General features: G+C 61.6%; 1 protein-coding gene across 1 annotated transcript; it reads right to left on the reverse strand.

Moving 5' to 3' along the window:
- Window positions 1–6,538: 6,538 nt before the first annotated feature.
- Window positions 6,539–21,195, reverse strand: YKT6 (YKT6 vesicular SNARE protein). Its single transcript, XM_075910653.2, has 8 exons — window positions 21,037–21,195; window positions 19,628–19,753; window positions 12,537–12,619; window positions 11,048–11,148; window positions 10,086–10,190; window positions 9,560–9,625; window positions 8,894–8,995; window positions 6,539–8,394 (listed from the first exon to the last, which is right to left on the reverse strand). The coding sequence occupies exons 2-8, from the start codon at window positions 19,729–19,731 to the stop codon at window positions 8,359–8,361; spliced, it is 597 nt and encodes a 198-aa protein (XP_075766768.1). The 5' UTR covers window positions 19,732–19,753; window positions 21,037–21,195; the 3' UTR covers window positions 6,539–8,358.
- Window positions 21,196–21,622: the final 427 nt, after the last annotated feature.

Genomic DNA, 21,622 nt, shown 5'->3' on the forward strand with positions numbered 1-21,622 from the left:
GGCTAAGGGAGGGGGAGTGGGGCCTTGCGTGGACTGGGGGATACGGCCTGTGCCAGGGGGGTGGGTTCGAGTCCAACACGGCTGCCCCGGGGATGGAGCTGGCTCCCCTGTTCGGAAGGCAGGCGAGGGGGGCTGGGTTCACAGCATCCCCCCAGCCACAAGCCTCCAGTGTGGGGGACGAGCTGGTGGCTCCGGCTACTGGCAAAGAGCAGACGTCCCCAGCCCTGGTCGCTGGTGCAGAGCGGCCGGGACAGGACGGGCCAGCTGCTCAGAGACTCCCCGGGCTCCCGGGCAGGGCTAGTGCCGGCGAGGGGCTCGGCTCGGCGGGGGGTGCACGGGGCACGGCCGAAGGGCCCAGGTGGCTCAGCAGAGAGCAGGCCCTGCATGGAGCCCATGGCTCCAGGGCACGAGTACCAGGGGCCTGCACCTCACCACCTGCCCCTCTCCCGCTGGGGGCACTGGGGCTGCCAGGGGAAGGGGGAGCCCCGGAGCACTGAGCTCAGACCAGGAGCAATGGCCCTGGCTGGAGCTGGGCTGGGCTCTGCAGGCGGGAGCAGAGGTTCTGCGGGGGCCCTGGGCAGTGTAGAGCCCTGCCCTTGGGCCCGGGCGGGACATCAGCCTTGGCAGCCCCAGCACCGCAGCAGGGCACGCGGGCCACACAAGGCTGCTGCAGCCTGCGAGGGGGGGGGGGGGATTGCTAGTGGGTGGGGCTGGCACCACGGAGGCTGAGTGCCGGGGGGGGGGCGGATTGCTAGTGGGTGGGGCTGGCACCGCGGGGGCTGAGTGCCGGGGGGGGGGGGGCGGGATTGCTAGTGGGTGGGGCTGGCACCGCGGGGGCTGAGTGCGGGGGGGGGGCGGGATTGCTAGTGGGTGGGGCTGGCACCGCGGGGGCTGAGTGCCGGGGGGGGGGGCGGGATTGCTAGTGGGTGGGGCTGGCACCGCGGGGGCTGAGTGCGGGGGGGGGGCGGGATTGCTAGTGGGTGGGGCTGGCACCGCGGGGGCTGAGTGCCGGGGGGGGGGGGGGGGGGGGCGCGATTGCTAGTGGGTGGGGCTGGCACCGCGGGGGCTGAGTGCCGGGGGGGGGCGGGATTGCTAGTGGGTGGGGCTGGCACCACGGGGGCTGAGTGCCGGGGGGGGGGGCGGATTGCTAGTGGGTGGGGCTGGCACCGCGGGGGCTGAGTGCCGGGGTGGGGGGGCGGATTGCTAGTGGGTGGGGCTGGCACCGCGGGGGCTGAGTGCCGGGGGGGGGGGCGGGATTGCTAGTGGGTGGGGCTGGCACCGCGGGGGCTGAGTGCCGGGGGGGGGGGCGGGATTGCTAGTGGGTGGGGCTGGCACCGCGAGGGCTGAGTGCCGGGGGGGGCGGATTGCTAGTGGGTGGGGCTGGCACCGCGGGGGCTGAGTGCCGGGGGGGGCGGATTGCTAGTGGGTGGGGCTGGCACTGCGGGGGCTGAGTGCCGGGGGGGGGATTGCTAGTGGGTGGGGCTGGCACCGCGGGGGCTGAGTGCCGGGGGGGGCGGATTGCTAGTGGGTGGGGCTGGCACTGCGGGGGCTGAGTGGGGGGGGGGGATTGCTAGTGGGTGGGGCTGGCACTGCGGGGGCTGAGTGCGGGGGGGGGGCGGATTGCTAGTGGGTGGGGCTGGCACCGCGGGGGCTGAGTGCCGGGGGGGGGGCGGGATTGCTAGTGGGTGGGGCTGGCACTGCAGGGGCTGAGTGCCGGGGGGGGCGGGATTGCTAGTGGGTGGGGCTGGCACCGCGGGGGCTGAGTGCCGGGGGGGGGGCGGGATTGCTAGTGGATGGGGCTGGCACCGCGGGGGCTGAGTGCCGGGGGGGGGCGGGATTGCTAGTGGGTGGGGCTGGCACCGCGGGGGCTGAGTGCCGGGGGGGGGGGGGCGGATTGCTAGTGGGTGGGGCTGGCACTGCGGGGGCTGAGTGCCGGGGGGGGGGCGGGATTGCTAGTGGGTGGGGCTGGCACCGCGGGGGCTGAGTGCCGGGGGGGGGGGGCGGATTGCTAGTGGGTGGGGCTGGCACCGCGGGGGCTGAGTGCCGGGGGGGGGGGCGGGATTGCTAGTGGGTGGGGCTGGCACCGCGGGGGCTGAGTGCCGGGGGGGGGGGCGGGATTGCTAGTGGGTGGGGCTGGCACCGCGAGGGCTGAGTGCCGGGGGGGGGGGGCGGATTGCTAGTGGGTGGGGCTGGCACTGCGGGGGCTGAGTGCCGGGGGGGGGGGGGCGGATTGCTAGTGGGTGGGGCTGGCACCGCGGGGGCTGAGTGCCGGGGGGGGCGGATTGCTAGTGGGTGGGGCTGGCACTGCGGGGGCTGAGTGCCGGGGGGGGGGATTGCTAGTGGGTGGGGCTGGCACTGCGGGGGCTGAGTGCGGGGGGGGGCGGATTGCTAGTGGGTGGGGCTGGCACCGCGGGGGCTGAGTGCCGGGGGGGGGGGGCGGGATTGCTAGTGGGTGGGGCTGGCACTGCAGGGGCTGAGTGCCGGGGGGGGCGGGATTGCTAGTGGGTGGGGCTGGCACCGCGGGGGCTGAGTGCCGGGGGGGGCGGGATTGCTAGTGGATGGGGCTGGCACCGCGGGGGCTGAGTGCCGGGGGGGGCGGGATTGCTAGTGGGTGGGGCTGGCACCGCGGGGGCTGAGTGCCGGGGGGGGGGGGCGGATTGCTAGTGGGTGGGGCTGGCACTGCGGGGGCTGAGTGCCGGGGGGGGGGGGCGGGATTGCTAGTGGGTGGGGCTGGCACCGCGGGGGCTGAGTGCCGGGGGGGGGGGGCGGATTGCTAGTGGGTGGGGCTGGCACCGCGGGGGCTGAGTGCCGGGGGGGGGGCGGGATTGCTAGTGGGTGGGGCTGGCACCGCGGGGGCTGAGTGCCGGGGGGGGGGGCGGATTGCTAGTGGGTGGGGCTGGCACCGCGAGGGCTGAGTGCCGGGGGGGGGCGGATTGCTAGTGGGTGGGGCTGGCACTGCGGGGGCTGAGTGCCGGGGGGGGGCGGATTGCTAGTGGGTGGGGCTGGCACCGCGGGGGCTGAGTGCCGGGGGGGGCGGATTGCTAGTGGGTGGGGCTGGCACTGCGGGGGCTGAGTGCCGGGGGGGGGGATTGCTAGTGGGTGGGGCTGGCACTGCGGGGGCTGAGTGCCGGGGGGGGGGGGATTGCTAGTGGGTGGGGCTGGCACTGCGGGGGCTGAGTGCGGGGGGGGGCGGATTGCTAGTGGGTGGGGCTGGCACCGCGGGGGCTGAGTGCCGGGGGGGGGGCGGGATTGCTAGTGGGTGGGGCTGGCACTGCAGGGGCTGAGTGCCGGGGGGGGCGGGATTGCTAGTGGGTGGGGCTGGCACCGCGGGGGCTGAGTGCCGGGGGGGGGGCGGGATTGCTAGTGGATGGGGCTGGCACCGCGGGGGCTGAGTGCCGGGGGGGGCGGGATTGCTAGTGGGTGGGGCTGGCACCGCGGGGGCTGAGTGCCGGGGGGGGGGGCGGATTGCTAGTGGGTGGGGCTGGCACTGCGGGGGCTGAGTGCCGGGGGGGGGGCGGGATTGCTAGTGGGTGGGGCTGGCACCGCGGGGGCTGAGTGCCGGGGGGGGGGGCGGGATTGCTAGTGGGTGGGGCTGGCACCGCGAGGGCTGAGTGCCGGGGGGGGGCGGATTGCTAGTGGGTGGGGCTGGCACTGCGGGGGCTGAGTGCCGGGGGGGGGCGGATTGCTAGTGGGTGGGGCTGGCACTGCGGGGGCTGAGTGCCGGGGGGGGGGGCGGATTGCTAGTGGGTGGGGCTGGCACCGCGGGGGCTGAGTGCCGGGGGGGGGGGCGGATTGCTAGTGGGTGGGGCTGGCACCGCGGGGGCTGAGTGCCGGGGGGGGGGCGGGATTGCTAGTGGATGGGGCTGGCACCGCGGGGGCTGAGTGCCGGGGGGGGCGGGATTGCTAGTGGGTGGGGCTGGCACCGCGGGGGCTGAGTGCCGGGGGGGGGGGCGGATTGCTAGTGGGTGGGGCTGGCACCGCGGGGGGGGGGCGCCTCCGCAGAGTGAGGACAGAGCCGACAGAGCAATGGCAAGTTCTAGGGTCGCGCCTGGGGAGCCCGTGGTGTTGTACAGTCTTGCCCAGGGACCCCGGCATGGCCCAGGCCTGCATGGTACAAGGGGGTGCGCATTATTAGGTATATTATGGTTCGTGTGTGTGTGTGGGGGGGGTGAGTGACATGGTCCGGATCCTTATGGTGCGACGCACTGTCCACTGGTAGGTGTATTACAGGCGTTAGGAGGGGAGAAGGGAGCCAGGTGCCTAAACCCAAGGCTGTGGTGTCAGGTGCTCATTTATTAGGAGTATTACAGTAGCATGGTGCCAGGCACTGTTATTAGGAGTATTACGGTGCCCTGGTGCCAGGTACAGAACAGGGAGTTTACACCTGACATCGGTTTTGCAAAATAACCCCCCCCCCCACCCCCTTTAAAACTGCTCCTGAGACGTGTTTGCGTGTCCCTGCGCCCGGCCACACGGCTCAGCCGCTCGCTGGGCTCTGGGCAGGGGCCCTGCCCCACCACTAGCCGAGAGGGTGCAGGGCCTGGTGGGCAGGCCCAGGACCCAGTGTGGGAATGACACGGGCTGGGGGGGAGGGCAGGAGGGAGCTGGTGGTGTGGCTGGGCAGGGAGTGACAGAGGGCAGGTGGGCAGGGCAGGAGGGGGCGGGGCACAAGTGAAGGAGGCTCTTGCCCCAGCTGCCTGTGCTGAGGTCCCACCCCAGGGACTTGGCCGGGTGGGCTCAGCCTGGACAGCGCAGGCACCGTAGCCTGCATGAGCCCTGGGGCAGGTGAACCCCCCTGGTCAAGAGCCTGGGCATTAGCCCCACGGTGGGCACTGAGCCAGGCACGGGCAGGCGAGCGGGGGAGCGCTGGGTCCCGGTGGGCGAGCTGGCTGACCCCAGAGAGCTGGCATCGCTGGGCAGGCTGGGGCAGGGCTGCAGTGCCAGGGCCCCTGCTGCATACAAGCCCCAGTGCAGAGGCCATGGCCCCTCCCGCCTGTCCCCACGGACCCACGCCCACCACACTGGGGCAGGAGAGCAGCTCCCTGGGCAGGCCCCTACCATCAAGGGGTGCAGAGGAGGGGAGCCCAGAGGGCCAGTGGTGTCTGTGCCAGGAACAAACGGACACCTGGAGCATCCTGCACTGCAGGGTGCTGGGACCCAGCCTGTGCCCACACCTTGGTGGGAGGGGTGCTACTCTGTGGGGGGGGGGGGGAGGGCGCGTCCCTGACTGCCTGGGGCACAGAGCAGGGCCTGTGACAGGACAGGCTGAGCCAAGTACCGGGCTGGGGCACAGAACATGGGGGGAGGGGGCCAGACCCACACGACCACCCCCTCCAAACCTACAGGAGCCCTCGCCCGCCTGTACCTGCAGGCACCAGCCACCGCCCTAGGGGGGTTCAGAGGCCTGGGGCTTCCCCCATGGCTTGTGCACCAAACCGGGGCGGGGAGGGGAGGGGGAGAGCACTGCAGCTTGTCCCAACCTGCCAGGGGGGAGGGGGCTGCCAGGGGATCTGCTGCCACCCATCCGGGAGCTGCCCTCTGGCAAAGCTGCTGGCCCAGCTGAGCGCCCCACCCCCCCTGCTCCAGACCACTTGCTGGCTCTTCCCAGGCCAGGTCAGGCTCCTTTCGGGGCTGGGGGGTTTTGGGAAATTGCTCATCAATGCAAAAAGCCAAAGGGCTGCTGGGAAATGCCCTGGGGCCCCTGAGCTCTGCTTCAGCCCCTCACCGCAGCATCTGGCCCCTGCTGCATACAAACCCCAGGGCAGCCCAGTGCAGAAGCCATGGCCCCTCCCGCCTGTCTCGCCCCATGCGTGTTGGGAGTGGGCACCGTGGACCCACCCCCACCAAGCTGGGGCAGGAGAGCAGCTCCCTGGGCAGGCCCCTACCATCAAGGGGTGCAGAGGAAGGGGGCCCAGGGCAGGAGTGACCCGCAGGGAGGGGCAGGGTCTCTAAGGGCTAGCAGGAAGGGCCTGGCACCTGGCAGAGCCAGCAGCTCACTGCAAGTGCTCCTCCAACCAGGGCAGCACTCACCACCCCCAGGGCCGGCCTCACCATGAGCCAGACTGGGGGGGGGGGCACCCCTAGGACCCAGAGAATCGAGACCTTTCGAAGTCTTGGCCCAAGAGGAGGCGTCATTCGCGCTCCCCACCTCAGGTGCCAGAATGTTGTGGGCCAACCCTTAGCACCCCCCCCAGCTGCTGTCCAAGTAGTGCCTGGCGCCAGGCCTGGGGAGGGAGCAGACTCCGGGGCCAAGGAGCCCTGTTGCCCCCGTGCTCAGGCTGCTTAAGGCCCAGAGGCAGCTGGGCCAGAGCTTGCCCCTCGAAGCAGCAAGGGGCTGCAGCTGCCTGGGCCCTGTGGGAATTCCCCCCCCCCCCCAGACCAGCTGTGGCTCCACCCTGGCAGAGGCATCCACTGCTCCCCCCCCTCGCACAAGAGAGATGCTGCTGCCCTGCAGGGGGCTGAGTGTGGCAGGAGGGCAGAGGGAGGGGGCGGGAGACCCAAGCCGACTTTAGCCCAGGGGCAGGCCAGCTGCAGCACAGAGAAGTCAGGCAACGTTTATTCAGCCACACACCCACGACCGAAGCTTGGCCATTGGACACAGGAGGGGTGGCGGGGCACGGAGCCAGCGGGGCCCCCACATCGCAGCTGGGAGCCAGGCATCTTCCCTCTCTTCCTCCCACAGGCTCCCGCCTGCCAGCTCCCGCCCCAGGAGCCAGGCGCGAGGGGGAGGCGATGGCAGGGGGCTGGGACCAGGGCCAGGAGACAGCTCGGCCAGCCCATGAGTACAGGCCGTGCTACGCAGGTTCCGTGGGGGGGGGAAGCTAAGCAGGGAACCCCCCAGGAGAGGGCGGCTCTGCCATCCCCGGGTCTCTTGCCAGCAGCCCCCAGACCCCGTGTGCCCAAGCCGTGGCCTTCGCCCTGCTCCTAGCCTGGAAGCACGACCCAGCCTTGCCGCCAGCCTCCTGCCCCACCCCGGCCGGGCAAGGGGGGACAGAGCATCGCACGGCACCGCACCGCTGGCTTTGCTGGGGGCCCAAAGCAGAGACTCCGCAGGAGGGCTCGGGGGCCCAGGAGCGGTGTCCACATGCCGGCAAAGCCCCATGGCCCGTGCTGGAATCCCCACGCGCTGCACAGGGGCATGCCCCGAGGACAGGCATTCACTGCCCCCCCCACTGGAGCCAGGCATCCTACTGGCACGTCCTCCACAGGGAGCTGGTGGCCGGCCTCTGCCTCGTCTCCCTGCGCTCCCTTCCACAGCCCCGCCCCGAAGCAAGTCAGGCCCAGCGCAGGAGGAAACGGGACGTGAACAGCGCGTGCGAGTGAGTATCCCACCGCCAGCTGGGCAGCCCGCACAGCAGGGGGATCAGTGACCCTGCCCTGGCGAGAGGGCAGCGCCCAGGGCTGAGTAGGCCCCTGGGGCGGGGAGGCCGCAGAGCCCGGGAGGGGCTGGGCCTGGCACTAAACAAGGGGGATGCTGCTCTGCCCAGAAGCCGGAAGCGGCCCCTGCTCTGGGGCTCTCTGTGCTCTCTGATCCCCTGCGGCAGGCTCGCTGGCTCCTGCCCTGCACACGGCGAGTAACCGGCTCCTTCTGGCCACCAAGACCCCAGTCAAAGCGCCGCCCCCCGCCAGCAGCAAGGCCACTTCCCAGACCTGCCCCCAAAGCTCCTCAGTGTAAAATCCCATTTAACAAGTTAACCGGGGGGAGGGGAGGCTCTCCAGTGCAGCACCCGCCGGCCAGGCTGGGAAGGGGGCTGCACCGGCAAGGCTGCGCCCCCAGCACCTTCACCAAGCAGGAGCATCCCCCTGCCCACGTCTGCAGAGGCTGCCCCAACCCCCACTGGGTATTTACCAGTGAACTGGTTAACCCTCACCCCTCCTTCACTCCCACCACGTCTGGAAAGCATTCCCACCCTGCCTCAGAGTGGCACAGGCCCCGTGGCAGCCGGGAACGGGCTGAGCTCTGCCCAGGTGCACCAAAAGGGAAGCGCCCAGTCCCCCTCTGGCCGTGGGGATGAAGGGGCCCGCGCCCAGGCAGTGGCACTGCCCGGACGGTTCCAGGAGAGCCCCGCGAGCGTCCTGCTGTGCCCCGCGCCGTCCGCAGGTCTCTGGAGAGGAGAGGACGAGTCCCAGGCCAGGCCAGTGCCACGTCAAAGCAACACACCCTGCGGGGCCGGCTGTCTCTTCAACCCCCGGGGCAGCCAGCAGGAGGGCTGGCCTGGCTGCCTTGCCGAGGGTGGCCCCGAGTGCTGACAAACCTGGCTCAGCCCCACCCCCCGCAGCAGCGCAGCCCCCGGCAGGCTCCGTTCCTCCCAGGTGCTCTGAAGGGCTGAGCGGGAGCAGCGGGCGCCGCTGGCTGGGTCACATGATCTCGCAGCATGAGTTCTGCTTCCGCGCCTGGAAAGGAAAGAGGCGTCAGAGGGCCCCAGATGGGCCCAGCCGTGTCCTGGGCTCAGCTCTGCCCACGAGCCCACAGTTCTCCCAACGGCCAGCGGGGGCGCCTGCCGCTGACAGCACGGCCATGGCCTGCTCCGGTACAGCTCCGGGAGGGGACGCCCATGGCTCCTGCCCTCCACGGGCGCTGTGACATGCTAGCTGAGGGCACAGCTGCCAGGCCACAGCTTTACAGGGGGCACGGACATGAGGCAGGCAGCACCCTCCACTCCGAGTCCCCGGCCCCCACGACAGGGAACTGCCCTCCCGGCCCACAGCACCTCTGCAATGCACCGCGGCTGCCCTGGGCCGGGCACTGGGACAGCGCTGCCCGGACAGTGCCCGCCAGCAGCTCAGACGCCCACTCACACACCAGGCTCACTCAGGGCCCTTGCTCCAGCTAGTGGCTGGGCTTTGGTGGTGGTGGCCAGGCCTGGCCCTTTGCCCTCCCTCCCCCACGTACCGTTTTGTAGAAGTGCTTCGAGTGCAGCCCCAGCACCTCCGACTTGGCCACCAAGTCGTCCAGCTTCTCCCCGCGCTCCAGCAGAGACTCCATGGTGTTGTGCTGCGGAGAGACCCCACAATCCCGGCCAGCTGCTGTTACGGCAGCAGAGCCAAGCAGCTTTGCTTTGCCCCAGCTTAGCGACTGGTGCCCATCCCCAGAGCCCTCGGGGCTGCCCTCGCCAGCCAGCAGGCCCAGGAAGCACCAGGCCAGCTTGCACTCAGGACACAGGCAGAGCCGTGTCAGGCCAGGGCTGGCCCAAGGAAATCCACCGTCAGGAGCACGGGAGGCCTCACATCAGTTAGTTTTATGGGCTCGAGACTCCCTGGGAGCCGGGCTTCCCCGCCTCGCCGCCGTTACGGGACATGGAGCCCGGGCCTGGCACTTGTGACCCAGCCCGCTCTACGTCACTAGTGTCAGATTCCAGCACGTCTCTCCTTGGCTCCCCGCTCACCAAGGGATGGCTGGGAACCCGCCCGGCTCACGACAGTCGGGCTGTCCCAAGAGCGCTGGGCAGCGCGGAGCTGGGCGCAGCTGTCCTCAGGAAGGGACACAGGGAGCACGCAACAGTCCCCAGGCCCGCTCTAGGCCAGCGCCCGGTCCCACCGCACCTCCTCGCGGCCTTACCAGAATGATTTTGGTCTCGTCCAGCTCCGCTTGCACCTTCGTCATGGCATCCGCCTCCCGGGGATTCTGGGAGAGCAAGAGCACAGCACGTTACCGGGCGCCCAGCGTCGGCGGGCCCATGAGCCCAGAGGCTCTGAGCCGGAAGCGAGACTCCCCCGCCAAGCGCTCCAAGGCCTACACGGGCAGGGCCCTTGCACCGCGACAGGGCTCTGGGGAGCCCGAGGGGCGCTGGCGTTGGCCAGAGCGAAGGCTCCAGCCAAAGGCCTCGCGCACCAGCCCAGCCCTCGGAGCTGGTCTGGACAGTGCACACCCGGGTGTGAGGGAAAGATTATTCAGGGCTGCAGTGGCTGAGCGCCTGGGCGCCCCGAGACGCCGGGCAGAGCCAGGGCCCTGCTTTACAGACGGGCTACTCAAGCCCAATGAAGCCATCTGCTCCAGGTCACACCGACGCCACACTCCCCACTGGGACACCCTTCTCCTGCTGCTTCTCTGTCCCCCCCGGGGCTGGCTGCTGGGCGCGTCGTACCTGGTATTTACTCAGGTAGCCGTCCAAGGCTGCGTAGCTAATCGTCGACGGCGACCCCGAGGGCCAGTCTATGCTGCTGACCTGCCTGGAGAATTCATCCAGCACCTGCAAGGCAAAGCGGCCGTGGAGCTGAGCACCGCCTGTCCCCGCACAGACACTCACAAGGGGGCTCGTCTCCAAGGGTCGCCGTGTTCGTCCGTATGCACAAAGCCAGCCGTGAGCCCTGCGCTCCCTTAGAGGCAGAGATTTATTTGGGGATCAGCTGCCACGGGCAAAGCCCACGGTGTGAGCAGCATCTGACGACTGGGCCTTGGCTCACAAAGCTTAGGCCCAAGTAAACGTGTGTCTGGAGAAGGCAGCGAGCTCGAGACTTGGTAAGGAAGAATCATTCCTGAACACCCTGTTCTCGGCCAGCAGAGCGAAGGGGGTGGACCCCAGCACGCCACGAAGGAACACAGGCTGGCAGCATGTCACGTGGCTCCCGAGGAGACCGTACGTCCCCTCTCCCAACAACCCCCGGGCTTCGGGGACATTCCGGACATCCTGGCATGCAACCAGCAGCAACGACCACGGCCAAGAGCACAGGCAGAGCTCAAGCAAGTCTGTGATCCGAGCTGGACGGAGCTGTGACCCCCTCGGCCCCAGTTCTGACCAAGCCTGGGCCAGATGGTGAGAACAGACCCTTTTTTCTTGGGGCCCAACCAGGCCTGACCCCAGGCTGGCCAAGGCAGAATACACAGATGCACTGCATCACCTAGCCCATGAAGACACATTAGGCCTGCACAGTTCCTGCCCCACTCACAGCCATCAGCACAGGGTGAGCTTGGGACACTGGTGTCAGCAGAGTCTCAATTGCCCAAGCAGCAACAAGGGAAGCGAGTTCAGCCAAGCCCCTCCTGCCATGCACTGTCCCAGCACACAGCTGGTCTCCTGAGACCCCTGACCAGCGCCTCAGGCCTTACCTTCTCCAGCAAGGTGAAACACACGCGCGGGGGGTACTCGCTGTCTGCGATCACCACTCCTGCCAGCCGGTCATTTCGCACAAACACGTGGCAGAGGTATTCTGAGCCAAAGAGCAAGGACAAAGGGTCACGGAGAAGTGCCCAGCGCGGCTTCTCCAAGCAGCATGCACAGCAACCCACATGTAACAGCTGGCCAGCTGTCCGGACTAGCCTGCTGCAGACCAGTCTACGGGCTGGGGGCTCATTTCGGCAGCATTTGGCTCCGAGGCAGCTAGAGGGTTTCAGTCCGAAGGCGGGAGAAGGGGATGCAACACGTCCCTCCCCGGGGGAGATGAGAGGCAGCACACAAGAGTGCCAAGCGAGTCAAAGGGCGTCCATGCCATCATGGTGCATGACCAGGAGTAGCCAAGACAGCGCGCACAATCTAAGTTAAACAAAGGTGGGGAAGGGAGGCAACATACAACCAGGCCAGTCGAGTAGTTTAAGCTGCATGTTCCATTGGCCCTGGGGGTTAATAGCTAATGACTCCCTAGAGCACACGGTTAGTAGCTAAGGGTAAGGGGAGCTTGGAGCAAGCAGATGTGTTGCAGGGCTAGCGGTGTGCTGGAAGAGGCCAGGAGTCTGGGGAGGCAGGCGCTAGCCGAGAAAAAAGCACAGCTCACAGGGCAGGGAGACACTATGGCAGAGCATCACAGGACTAAACCCTGGAGCACAGTGACAAGAGAAGCCAGTGGAGGGATTCGGGGGGAGGGAGCAACAGCTGCAGCCCGGGAAGATGTGGGCTGGCGAGGGGAGGCCAAGCACAGGCACTGCAAACGCACAGCTCGGCTCAGCCTGACTCCACACAAGACCTGCGCTAAGGGGAGCGATGAAGCTGGTTGTCAGGCAGGTTCCTGGGTTTACTTTTCTACGTGGCGCAGCAGAAGGGCCCCCGGGCCCAGTATGAACTGCAACCAGCTCAATTTTTTGCGCACCTCCTGGCCCGGAGTTGATGCCACACCAAAGAGGCCATTCCCAAGCACTCTAGAGGAAGGAGAGGCACGGTAACCCTTGGGTGGCAGGGCCTATCATGCCTGTGTCAGGCCAACAGGGGAGACCAGAGGAGGGGACATGACAGCAGCAGCCAGGTATGCTCAGGACATGTGGGCATGGTAGAAATTCCTAGTCAGGCCACACTTCAGCGTGGATCTGTCGAGAGCCAGCCAGGACTCCAGACATCCATCCACCAGTGGGCATGCGGTGCTTTGCCATTTAACCAAGCAATGGAGGCCAGACACACGACTTGCACAGCTGGAGAAACAGCGCCTTCCGACTGGCTATGAAAGGAGGGGACAGCAGCCAGCAACGGATTCTCAGGAGGGGCAGATGCCAGGGAAAAGAATTAAACTCTCCCAGGCTCACAACTGTGCTCTCTCTCAAGCTGGAGAAATCGGCATTCCAGGGCGTTACCCGCCATAGTCCTGCACGATCACGGCCCTCACGTCCTTACCTTGCTCCTTCACGGACGCTCTGCTGCCCGGCACTGAGCGCTCTACAATCAGCTGGCTCGTGAAGGTCATGAATTCCTGCACACTGCAAACACACAGCACCGCGTTACTCGGAATGCTCTACGCCACCATCTCCTCACACCCAGCCCCATCACCACCCCGATGCCAAGAGCACAGCCCCTTCACCACCCCGATGCCAAGAGCACAGCCCCATCACCACCCCGATGCCAAGAGCACAGCCCCTTCACCACCCCGATGCCAAGAGCACAGCCCCATCACCACCCCGATGCCAAGAGCACAGCCCCATCACCACCCCGATGCCAAGAGCACAGCCCCATCACCACCCCGATGCCAAGAGCACAGCCCCATCACCACCCCGATGCCAAGAGCACAGCCATTTCACCAGCAGTTGCTCAATTAGCTCCCTGCAGAGCAAGTGCTTATGGAACAAATAATGGGAAAGCCCATCAAGAGATTTCCTTCAAATCTTGCATTCCAAGTAGCATTTAAGATCCTGCCCTGGCTTCAGGGAGAACAGGGCCAACTCGCAGGAGGCTACCTACAGACCCAGCTTTGCCAATAATACAAGCTTACCCACAAGTCATTGCTGCTACCCACCCTCAGCACGAGGAACTGAAGGGTAGCGGCTCAGCTGGCCAATAATGCACCTTCACTGCCTGGCATTAAAAGGTGCGGGTGTAATTAGAAGCCTGGATTCTCATCCTGGTCTAGACTCTTAGGAACGTCACTGACCAGCCTGTGCAGCAAAAGGGGTGTGTCTCCGCAAACAGGGGCTTTTCACCCACCTCTAAGGCTTTCTGCTTTTGTACGGTGCTTTTTCCATCAAGCCCCAGTGCCTGACAACGGTTCCCTGCAAGTCCTGCACTCGTGCAGTGGTTCCTGTTGGGAACATGGGCAGTACTTCGGTGTGATTTTAGAGTAGGCGAACTACAGGTGCAGTGGCAGGGAGAGGCCCGCTGGGCCAACCAGTCCAGCAGGAAGGACTCTACAATATCCTGTCCTTAAGTGCTGCACTGTGACACCTCTGACTGCCGAGATTCCTGTCAGTCGTCCCCAGGAGCAGTGTGAAACCATGAGCACAGGCAGGCACCGGAGTTCACAACAGAGAAACACCATATTTCAGCTAGCAGAAAACTGCACTCCAGACAGCTGTCAGGTTTTGGAGGGCAGAGTCTTTTCCCTTTCAGCTACTGGTCTGCACGGAAGGAAGGAGTAGGATGCAGACGGTCACGCTTATCAGACATCCACCAGTCAGCCATAGGAAAGAAAGATGGTTCTTAGCGGTTCCCAAACTCTTCCAGATGGGGACCCATTTTGACAATGCAGGAAGACTTGGTGACTCAAGGCAATTCAAAAACGGAGGAAGGAAGGAAGGAGGGCAGAGCCAGCTGGGGAGACACCTGATGACCCTTTTGAAATGTAAAGGCGACCCATATTTGGGTCCCAACCCATAGGCTGGGGAACCCTTTTCTAAACAGAATCCACCAGGCCAAAATCCGAGCTACCTTCCTCCTCCTTGGGGCTTCAGGTGCAAGGATCAGCAGGCTTCTAGTCCAAGCATGAGCCTGGATCCCCCTGGTAACATCAAGCCCCACAACTGGTGTCCACGGGACTGGTCTCCAGGAGCAAGGCGCCCAGACTGGAACAGACTAGTAAGCATGGTCTTTCTGCTATCCGCTCCTCCCACCAGCAGCCCAGAGCCCCATACCTCATTTTCAGGGATTCTACTCGACCTTTTAAAATCAGTTACCAAAAGCGAGTTCAAAAAGAGCTTCTGCAAGGAAAACTTCCACCCTCTTCTGCTGTCCTATTCAGCTAACCCCCATCCCACAATAACTCTACTTCCTGCTTTCAAGCTCCAGGGCCCAGCAAGCTGCCTTTACAACAGACTGTTCTCGGCACAAGCACATTCAAGGATGTAAGAACGGCCACACTGAGTCACACCGAGGGTCCATCTCGCCCAGTGGCCTGGCTGCCGACAGGGGCCAATGCCAGGTGCCGCAGAGGGAACGAACAGCGTTCCCTCCCAGCTGCCCATCCTGGCTAATATTCGTTGATGGACCTGTCCTCCATGAATGTAGCCGTTCTTTTTTGAACCCTGTTATATCCTCAGCCTTCACAGCATTCTCTGACAAAAGAGTTCCGCAGCTTGACTGTGCACTGTGTGAAGAAAAACTGCCTCGTGTTTGTTTTAAACCTGCTGCCTATTAATTCAATTCGGTGACCCCTAGTTCTTGAGTTGTGAGAGGAGTAAACAGCACTTCCTTATCTACTTTCCATATACAAGTCATCATTGTATAGATTCAAACTTAACCTTCCCCCTTAGTTGTCTCTTTTCTAAGCTGAAAAGCCCCAGTCTTATTAATCTCTCCTCATACGAAAGCCATTCCCCACCTCAGTCATTTTTGTTGTCCTTTTCTGAACCTTTTCCAAGTCCAATATATCTTTTTTTAAGATGAGGCGAGGCATGCAGTATTCAAGATGTGGGCATCCCATGGACTTCTATAGGGGCAATATGACATTTTCTGTCTTATTATCTATCCCTTTCTTAACTATGTCCAATGTTCTGTTTATTTTTTTTGACTGCTGCTGCACATCAAGTGGATGTTTTCAGTGGATGATCCACAATGACTCCAAGATCTCTTTCTTGAGAGGTAATAGCTAATTTAGATCCAACATTTTATACATATAAACTGACCCACATGTTTTGTCTGCATTCCAACAGTTTGGATTTATTCAACACTTGGGCAGTTTCTACATTTCCCTTTCTACAATATACAAGTTAGGTGATCTATATGGATTAATGCAATAATATACTATTATAGTGATAATATACAATAAGCAGCTTGTTTTATCCATCTTCAGTTATTGAAAGTGAACGTTTTTAAATAGTCAATTCACTTGTTACTATTTAGTTTTGCATTACTCCCAGTCTGAAAAATGGGGAATAAAAAGTCAACTTCAAATTTCACTTTCAGATTCTCAGTACAGGCAGTCCCCGGGTTACATCAATCCAACTTACAAATGGGGGGGGCGCAGCTAGTGCGGGGTGCCTCCCCCACTGTCGCCGCCTCTGGCGGCGCGGGGGGCACTTCCCCCCAGCAGACCAGGGAGACGCGGAGCTAGAGTCCCCCTCCCCCCAGCAGACCAGGGAGACGCGGAGCTAGAGTCCCCCTCCCCCCAGCAGACCAGGGAGACGCGGAGCTAGAGTCCCCCTCCCCCCAGCAGACCAGGGAGACGCGGAGCGGCTTTTCTCGCCGCGGAGGACGTGGGTCTGCTAGGGGGAACAAGACACCAGCCAAAAGGGGGCACCCCAGAGCAGAAAAATTAATTTCCTAGGGAACAGCAGGAGCAGCAGGCAGTGAGACCCATTGTGTTACAGTCCCCAACTTGGGAGCAACAGCTCTTTCCCTCTTCAGCACTAGAGCTGCAAGTATCTTGTTAGCGTCATGTGAAATTAACAAGTCCTTTCCAGCCTGGCAGAGGTGAAGCTGAAAAATTACCCAGTGGTGTGGGTGGGCAAGAATGGGGAGGAGCAGGACAGAAGGGAAGAGGGGATAAGCCCCAACCCCACACCCTGGCTGGAGCAGAGCAGGGTAAGCCCCGAGGAGATGGGTCTGGTGAGTGGACAATGAGGACCCACCTGTGGCTAAACTCCTGTTCAACACAGAATTTTTCTTTAAAATTAATCCTGTGGATAAATTCACACACACACACTTCACAGGAAGGGATTTCCATTTTCTGCTCAGCAGAATACAACAACAGCTTTGATTGTATCAATATTTCACTGTGCTCTCCAATGACTATTGATTACACTTAATACCCATTTCACTGAACCATCTGTAGCAAATTCTATTTGGAACAGTAATATGCATTGAATAAACTTTTTTTAGTTATAAAAACAAAGATTCTGACTATTAAATGAATAACTGGGATCTTTCAGGTACCCCAAAAGGAAGATTTGGATATAGCATGAAACACTGAAACTTATGATCAATTTTTAATTAAAATATCAACCAAAAAAAGCCTTCATATCAAAACAGTATGTGTTTTTCTTAGAATAAGGAAGTTGTATGAGAATCAGGGTCTTTTCCACCTAACTCCAGCTCCCCGTCCCCCCCCATAATATGTACCAGTTCCAACTTACATACAAATTCAACTTAAGAACAAACCTACAGTCCCTATCTTGTATGTAACCCGGGGACTGCCTGTACTACAACATAAGGCTTCCAAAAGCCCCAGAGGAAGATTAGTTCAAGAAAGTATTCTGTTGGAGCTTGAAAAGAAAAAAGATTGTCAAGTCAGTCCTTTTGGTCTCAGGTTTTGTAATCCAGGCTGCCAGTAGAAGTATGAATTTGGAATCCTAAGTGTGGGGGTTTTAAGGAATAAGTCCAAAGTCTGATTATAATACTACACAAAACAAACCTAAATTCGAGTGACAATCAGTTCTGAAAAATACTTACATTACAATGTGATAAAAAGGTGCACATGGGGAGGTTCAATTAGGTATCCTGTGAGGTACCTGCCCTCTCCATTTTTAATTATGACATTTCAAGCTCATGAAAGACAATCGGACAAGATTGCCAGGAATTTTAAAAAACAACACACACACATTTAAACATCCACTTTAAAATCCCAGTACCTTTCCAGAATTCAGAGTCACTAAAAACTTAAGACAAAATGTAAATTTTAGGCCAGATTTGTTATCCTTAATAATGCTTGCCAGCATTTATGCACTAATTCAAAGGGTCTACTTGTCCACATAAAATTAAACGTGTCAATTTGTGGGACGGGGGACCAACTAGGAAAAATAAATAGAAGATTATACATATACAACGCAGTCAAGTTAATGATGGTAGGGAAATCATTCTCCCCCACTGAGGTTTTATTAAATGAGTAAGAGAAAACTGCCTGTAGTTTGAGCCACCTCTTTACCTGAATAGGTCAGAACTAGGGGAGATAAAAGCATGACTTCCTGCCGGGGATTCTACTAGTGTTGATCAATTTATACTGAGGCGACTGTATTTTTTGAAAATAAGAAGAAACTAATTTTCTTTAAATTCTGATAAGCAGCCTGATGTAGAATGCAGTAATAATTACGGACCAATTGTACGATCTGTGACATTTTCCTGCACCTGTGATTTTCTTTCATTTCTGATGTTAAAGTCTTTTTGTAAAATTGCTTTAACAACTTTATTTCAGTTAGCTAACTGTAGTTTCCCCTTGTGCAGACTGGCCCAGCATCAGCTCTCATACATGCAGGCCTTCTGCTCATACAAAACAGGGAAATGGGCATAGGTAAAAAATATAGCAGGTGCACAGAAGTATGTTTGTTTCATGCTTATCTTTTAAAAAAGTCCCCTAGGACAATCAACCATCAAGTGAAAGCCCCAGCAGTGTAAGTGGCAAGCAATAGCTAAGCTTCAAAACTCACCTATTTTTGCTGTAACCTTGGCAAAGGAAGTAAAAATCTCTAATTGTGGTATTTCCCTGACCCCGACCCCTCCCTCATACACACATCAGAATGACAGAGAAGAACATTTACTAATGCTTTAAAAGTCACTGTTGGTCGCACAGCAAGCATGGAACATTTCAGTGCAGAAGGCAAATATTTCTTAAAATCATGAGCCTTTGAAACCAGGAGGGTAGAAGGGAAGTTGTATTGCAGTTAGGCACTTGCTAATACAACTACTTCTTTCTAAAAGCTTTATGGGTATTACCCCATCTTAATGGTTAGGGGGCTGTGCTCGTAGTGCGGCAAGGCTAACTGATGTAAGGACTATGTGGGCAACTCTTCTGAAAGCACAGATCACACCTTAGCGCTGAGAGAGCTGTGACTCACCAGGATGACAAGAAGCTGAGATTAGCATTTAGCTTTGTACACTCTGGCCTGACCTGTCAGCAGCATTCTCTGCACAACCACTCACCCTAAGCAAAGGGGACATACCAGGCATAGTATGTTATCACAAGTGGGAAGATACTATTGCTAAATACAAATACATGGATCACTACAGCTGTCACAGAAACCTAGCTGGATTGGTAAAGCAAAACCCACAAGTCATTTCCTATTTGTTTTTCAGGTCTCTGCATGAGCTGAGATGCTTGCATGCCTAACAGATCTTTTCACATCATCTACTGTATGGATTTCAGTACACATCAATACACAATCTCTTGTTTTGTATAACTCACTACACCAGCCTTACAAAAGTTCCAGCTCAGGCACGGATCTATTCCCAGACCTTTTGCTGTGATAATATTTATCTTATTTATTTAAGTTAAAAGGTCACTCGGATGCTGGAAAGCTGTATTACAGGACTGAAAATTCAATGAGGCTTTATTCTACCCATCTTAGGTACTTCTATGGGCCCCATTACTGTAGTATTTGTACACCAGAATACCTTATAAATACTTAATTAGCCATTGGGTGAGAAAAAGAGACTCTTCGCATCTCAGTGCTTAGAATAATCACTGGGGAGGCAAGAAATCTGGGATGCAGATCCCCTGCTCCAATCGCTCTTTCACTATTTAGCCACAGAAAAACAGCTGTCTCAACCAGAAGGCCTGAGGGAGCTCCACAGCAGCCCAGCTCAGCGATTATAGCACCCTCCTAAGAAGAGGGAAGCCTCTGTTCAAATCCCTTTTCTTCATCTGACAGAGGGGACTGAAATCAGGACTCCCAAACCTCAAGTGAGTGCTCTGACCACTGGGCCAATTGTATAAGGTGGGTGATATGAAGATCACCTCCTCCTCTTTTCAGGTGGGTGGGATTTTGAATGGGATCTAATATAATAGGCAGACTCTGAGTATGCTTACTAGATTGGTTCCTGTACTCAAGATAGATGTTCATTTGCTTGTTTGTCCCCAGTCAGTGAAACCAAAACTGAGATTTAGGCAACCAAGACCTTTGTGAATCCACCTAAGGGACTTGCCTGGGGTCAATCTGTGGCAGAGCAGGGAGTTGAATCCTTGTCTCCCAAACCAGCCCACCAAGCCCAGGCCGCCCTTATTGTGCTGTTTGTCCCAGGCAGGGGATGGAATCCCCCAGGCCGGTGCCAACACCCCAGGGACCCACCTGGTTTTCTGGAAGAAGCTGAATGAGGACAGGTCGTAGGCGGCTTTCAGCAAGTGCACTTTGGGGTCGCCTTTGTAAAGGACACTTAGGCTGTAAAGCTTCATCCTGGCGCCTCCCAGCCGCCGCCTGAGCGAGAGGGGCAGGAAGGAGTCAGGGCTGGGACAAGAGACAAGATCCGACCCCTCCTTCCACCTCCCCAGCCCCTGCCCGAACCCCCCCCAGCCCCATCGCTCCCTCTGCCAACAAGAGAACAGGGCCGGGCTGCAGCCCCTCCCCCCGCACAGCCTCCCCCCCCCCGCATTCCCTTCCCCCTGCAGAGCCACCCCCCCGCGCAACTCCCTCGTTCCCACCCCTCCCCCAGACAGCTCCCCGACCGCCCCCCCCGCGCAACTCCCTCGTTCCCACCCCTCCCCCAGACAGCTCCCGACCGCCCCCCCCCGCGCAACTCCCTCGTTCCCACCCCTCCCCCAGACAGCTCCCAACCGCCCCCCCGCGCAACTCCCTCGTTCCCACCCCTCCCCCAGACAGCTCCCAACCGCCCCCCCGCGCAACTCCCTCGTTCCCACCCCTCCCCCAGACAGCTCCCAACCGCCCCCCCGCGCAACTCCCTCGTTCCCACCCCTCCCCCCAGACAGCTCCCAACCGCCCCCCCGCGCAACTCCCTCGTTCCCACCCCTCCCCCAGACAGCTCCCAACCGCCCCCCCCCCGCGCAACTCCCTCGTTCCCACCCCTCCCCCAGACAGCTCCCAACCGCCCCCCCGCGCAACTCCCTCGTTCCCACCCCTCCCCCCAGACAGCTCCCAACCGCCCCCCCCCGCGCAACTCCCTCGTTCCCACCCCTCCCCCCAGACAGCTCCCAACCGCCCCCCCCGCGCAACTCCCTCGTTCCCACCCCTCCCCCAGACAGCTCCCAACCGCCCCCCCGCACAACTCCCTCGTTCCCACCCCTCCCCCCAGACAGCTCCCAACCGCCCCCCCCGCGCAACTCCCTCGTTCCCACCCCTCCCCCCAGACAGCTCCCAACCGCCCCCCCGCGCAACTCCCTCGTTCCCACCCCTCCCCCAGACAGCTCCCAACCGCCCCCCCGCGCAACTCCCTCGTTCCCACCCCTCCCCCCAGACAGCTCCCAACCGCCCCCCCGCGCAACTCCCTCGTTCCCACCCCTCCCCCCAGACAGCTCCCAACCGCCCCCCCGCGCAACTCCCTCGTTCCCACCCCTCCCCCCAGACAGCTCCCAACCGCCCCCCCGCGCAACTCCCTCGTTCCCACCCCTCCCCCCAGACAGCTCCCAACCGCCCCCCCGCGCAACTCCCTCGTTCCCACCCCTCCCCCCAAACAGCTCCCCCCCCTCCCCGCGGCCGCCTCAGCGCTCGTTCGCGCGAACGGGGGGAGGGGGGAGGCCGGTTACCGAGCGGGTCCCGCCTCCCTCCTGCGGCTGCGGCGGTTGCGGAGACTGACGGGGCGGGCGGCGCCGGTTGGAAGGAGCCGCCGACCCGGAAACAAAACGCAGCGGCCGGAAGTCCCCGCTGCGGATCGGTGCCACGGGGCGCTGTGGCACTGCGCATGCGCTCGCCTGCTCCGGGACCCAGCCACTGAGCGTCCGCCTGACAGGGCCGTTTCGCACCGCCCCCACGGGCCGGACAGCCAATCAGCATCGCCCTGACAGGGGCCTCTCCTCCACCCCACCTCCCCGGGCCGGGCCGTGGGGGGGCCGTTCCCCAGGGGGTGGGGCAGGTTGGGGAGGCAGTCCCCCAGGGGGCGGGGCAGGTTTGGGGGGGGCAGTCCCCCAGGGGGTGGGGCAGGTTGGGGAGGCAGTCCCCCAGGGGGCGGGGCAGGTTTGGGGGGGGCAGTCCCCCAGGGGGTTAGGCAGGTTGGGGAGGCAGTCCCCCAGGGGGCGGGGCAGGTTTGGGGGGGGCAGTCCCCCAGGGGGTGGGGCAGGTTGGGGAGGCAGTCCCCCAGGGGGTGGGGCAGGTTGGGGAGGCAGTTCCCCGGGG

Source organism: Pelodiscus sinensis, chromosome 28 (genome assembly GCF_052426305.1).
Source record: "Pelodiscus sinensis isolate ZL-2025 chromosome 28, ASM5242630v1, whole genome shotgun sequence".
Classification (NCBI taxonomy): Eukaryota; Metazoa; Chordata; order Testudines; family Trionychidae; genus Pelodiscus; species Pelodiscus sinensis.

Coding starts and splice junctions, on each gene's coding strand:
- YKT6 (XM_075910653.2), bottom strand. CDS start 19,731: ATGAAGCTTTACAGCCTAAGTGTCCTTTACAAAGGCGACCCCAAAGTG. Junction 9,626..10,085: donor GCTACCTGAGTAAATACCAG/GTACGACGCGCC, acceptor TTGCTCTCCCAG/AATCCCCGGGAGGCGGATGC. Junction 8,395..8,893: donor CGAAGCACTTCTACAAAACG/GTACGTGGGGGA, acceptor TTTCCTTTCCAG/GCGCGGAAGCAGAACTCATG.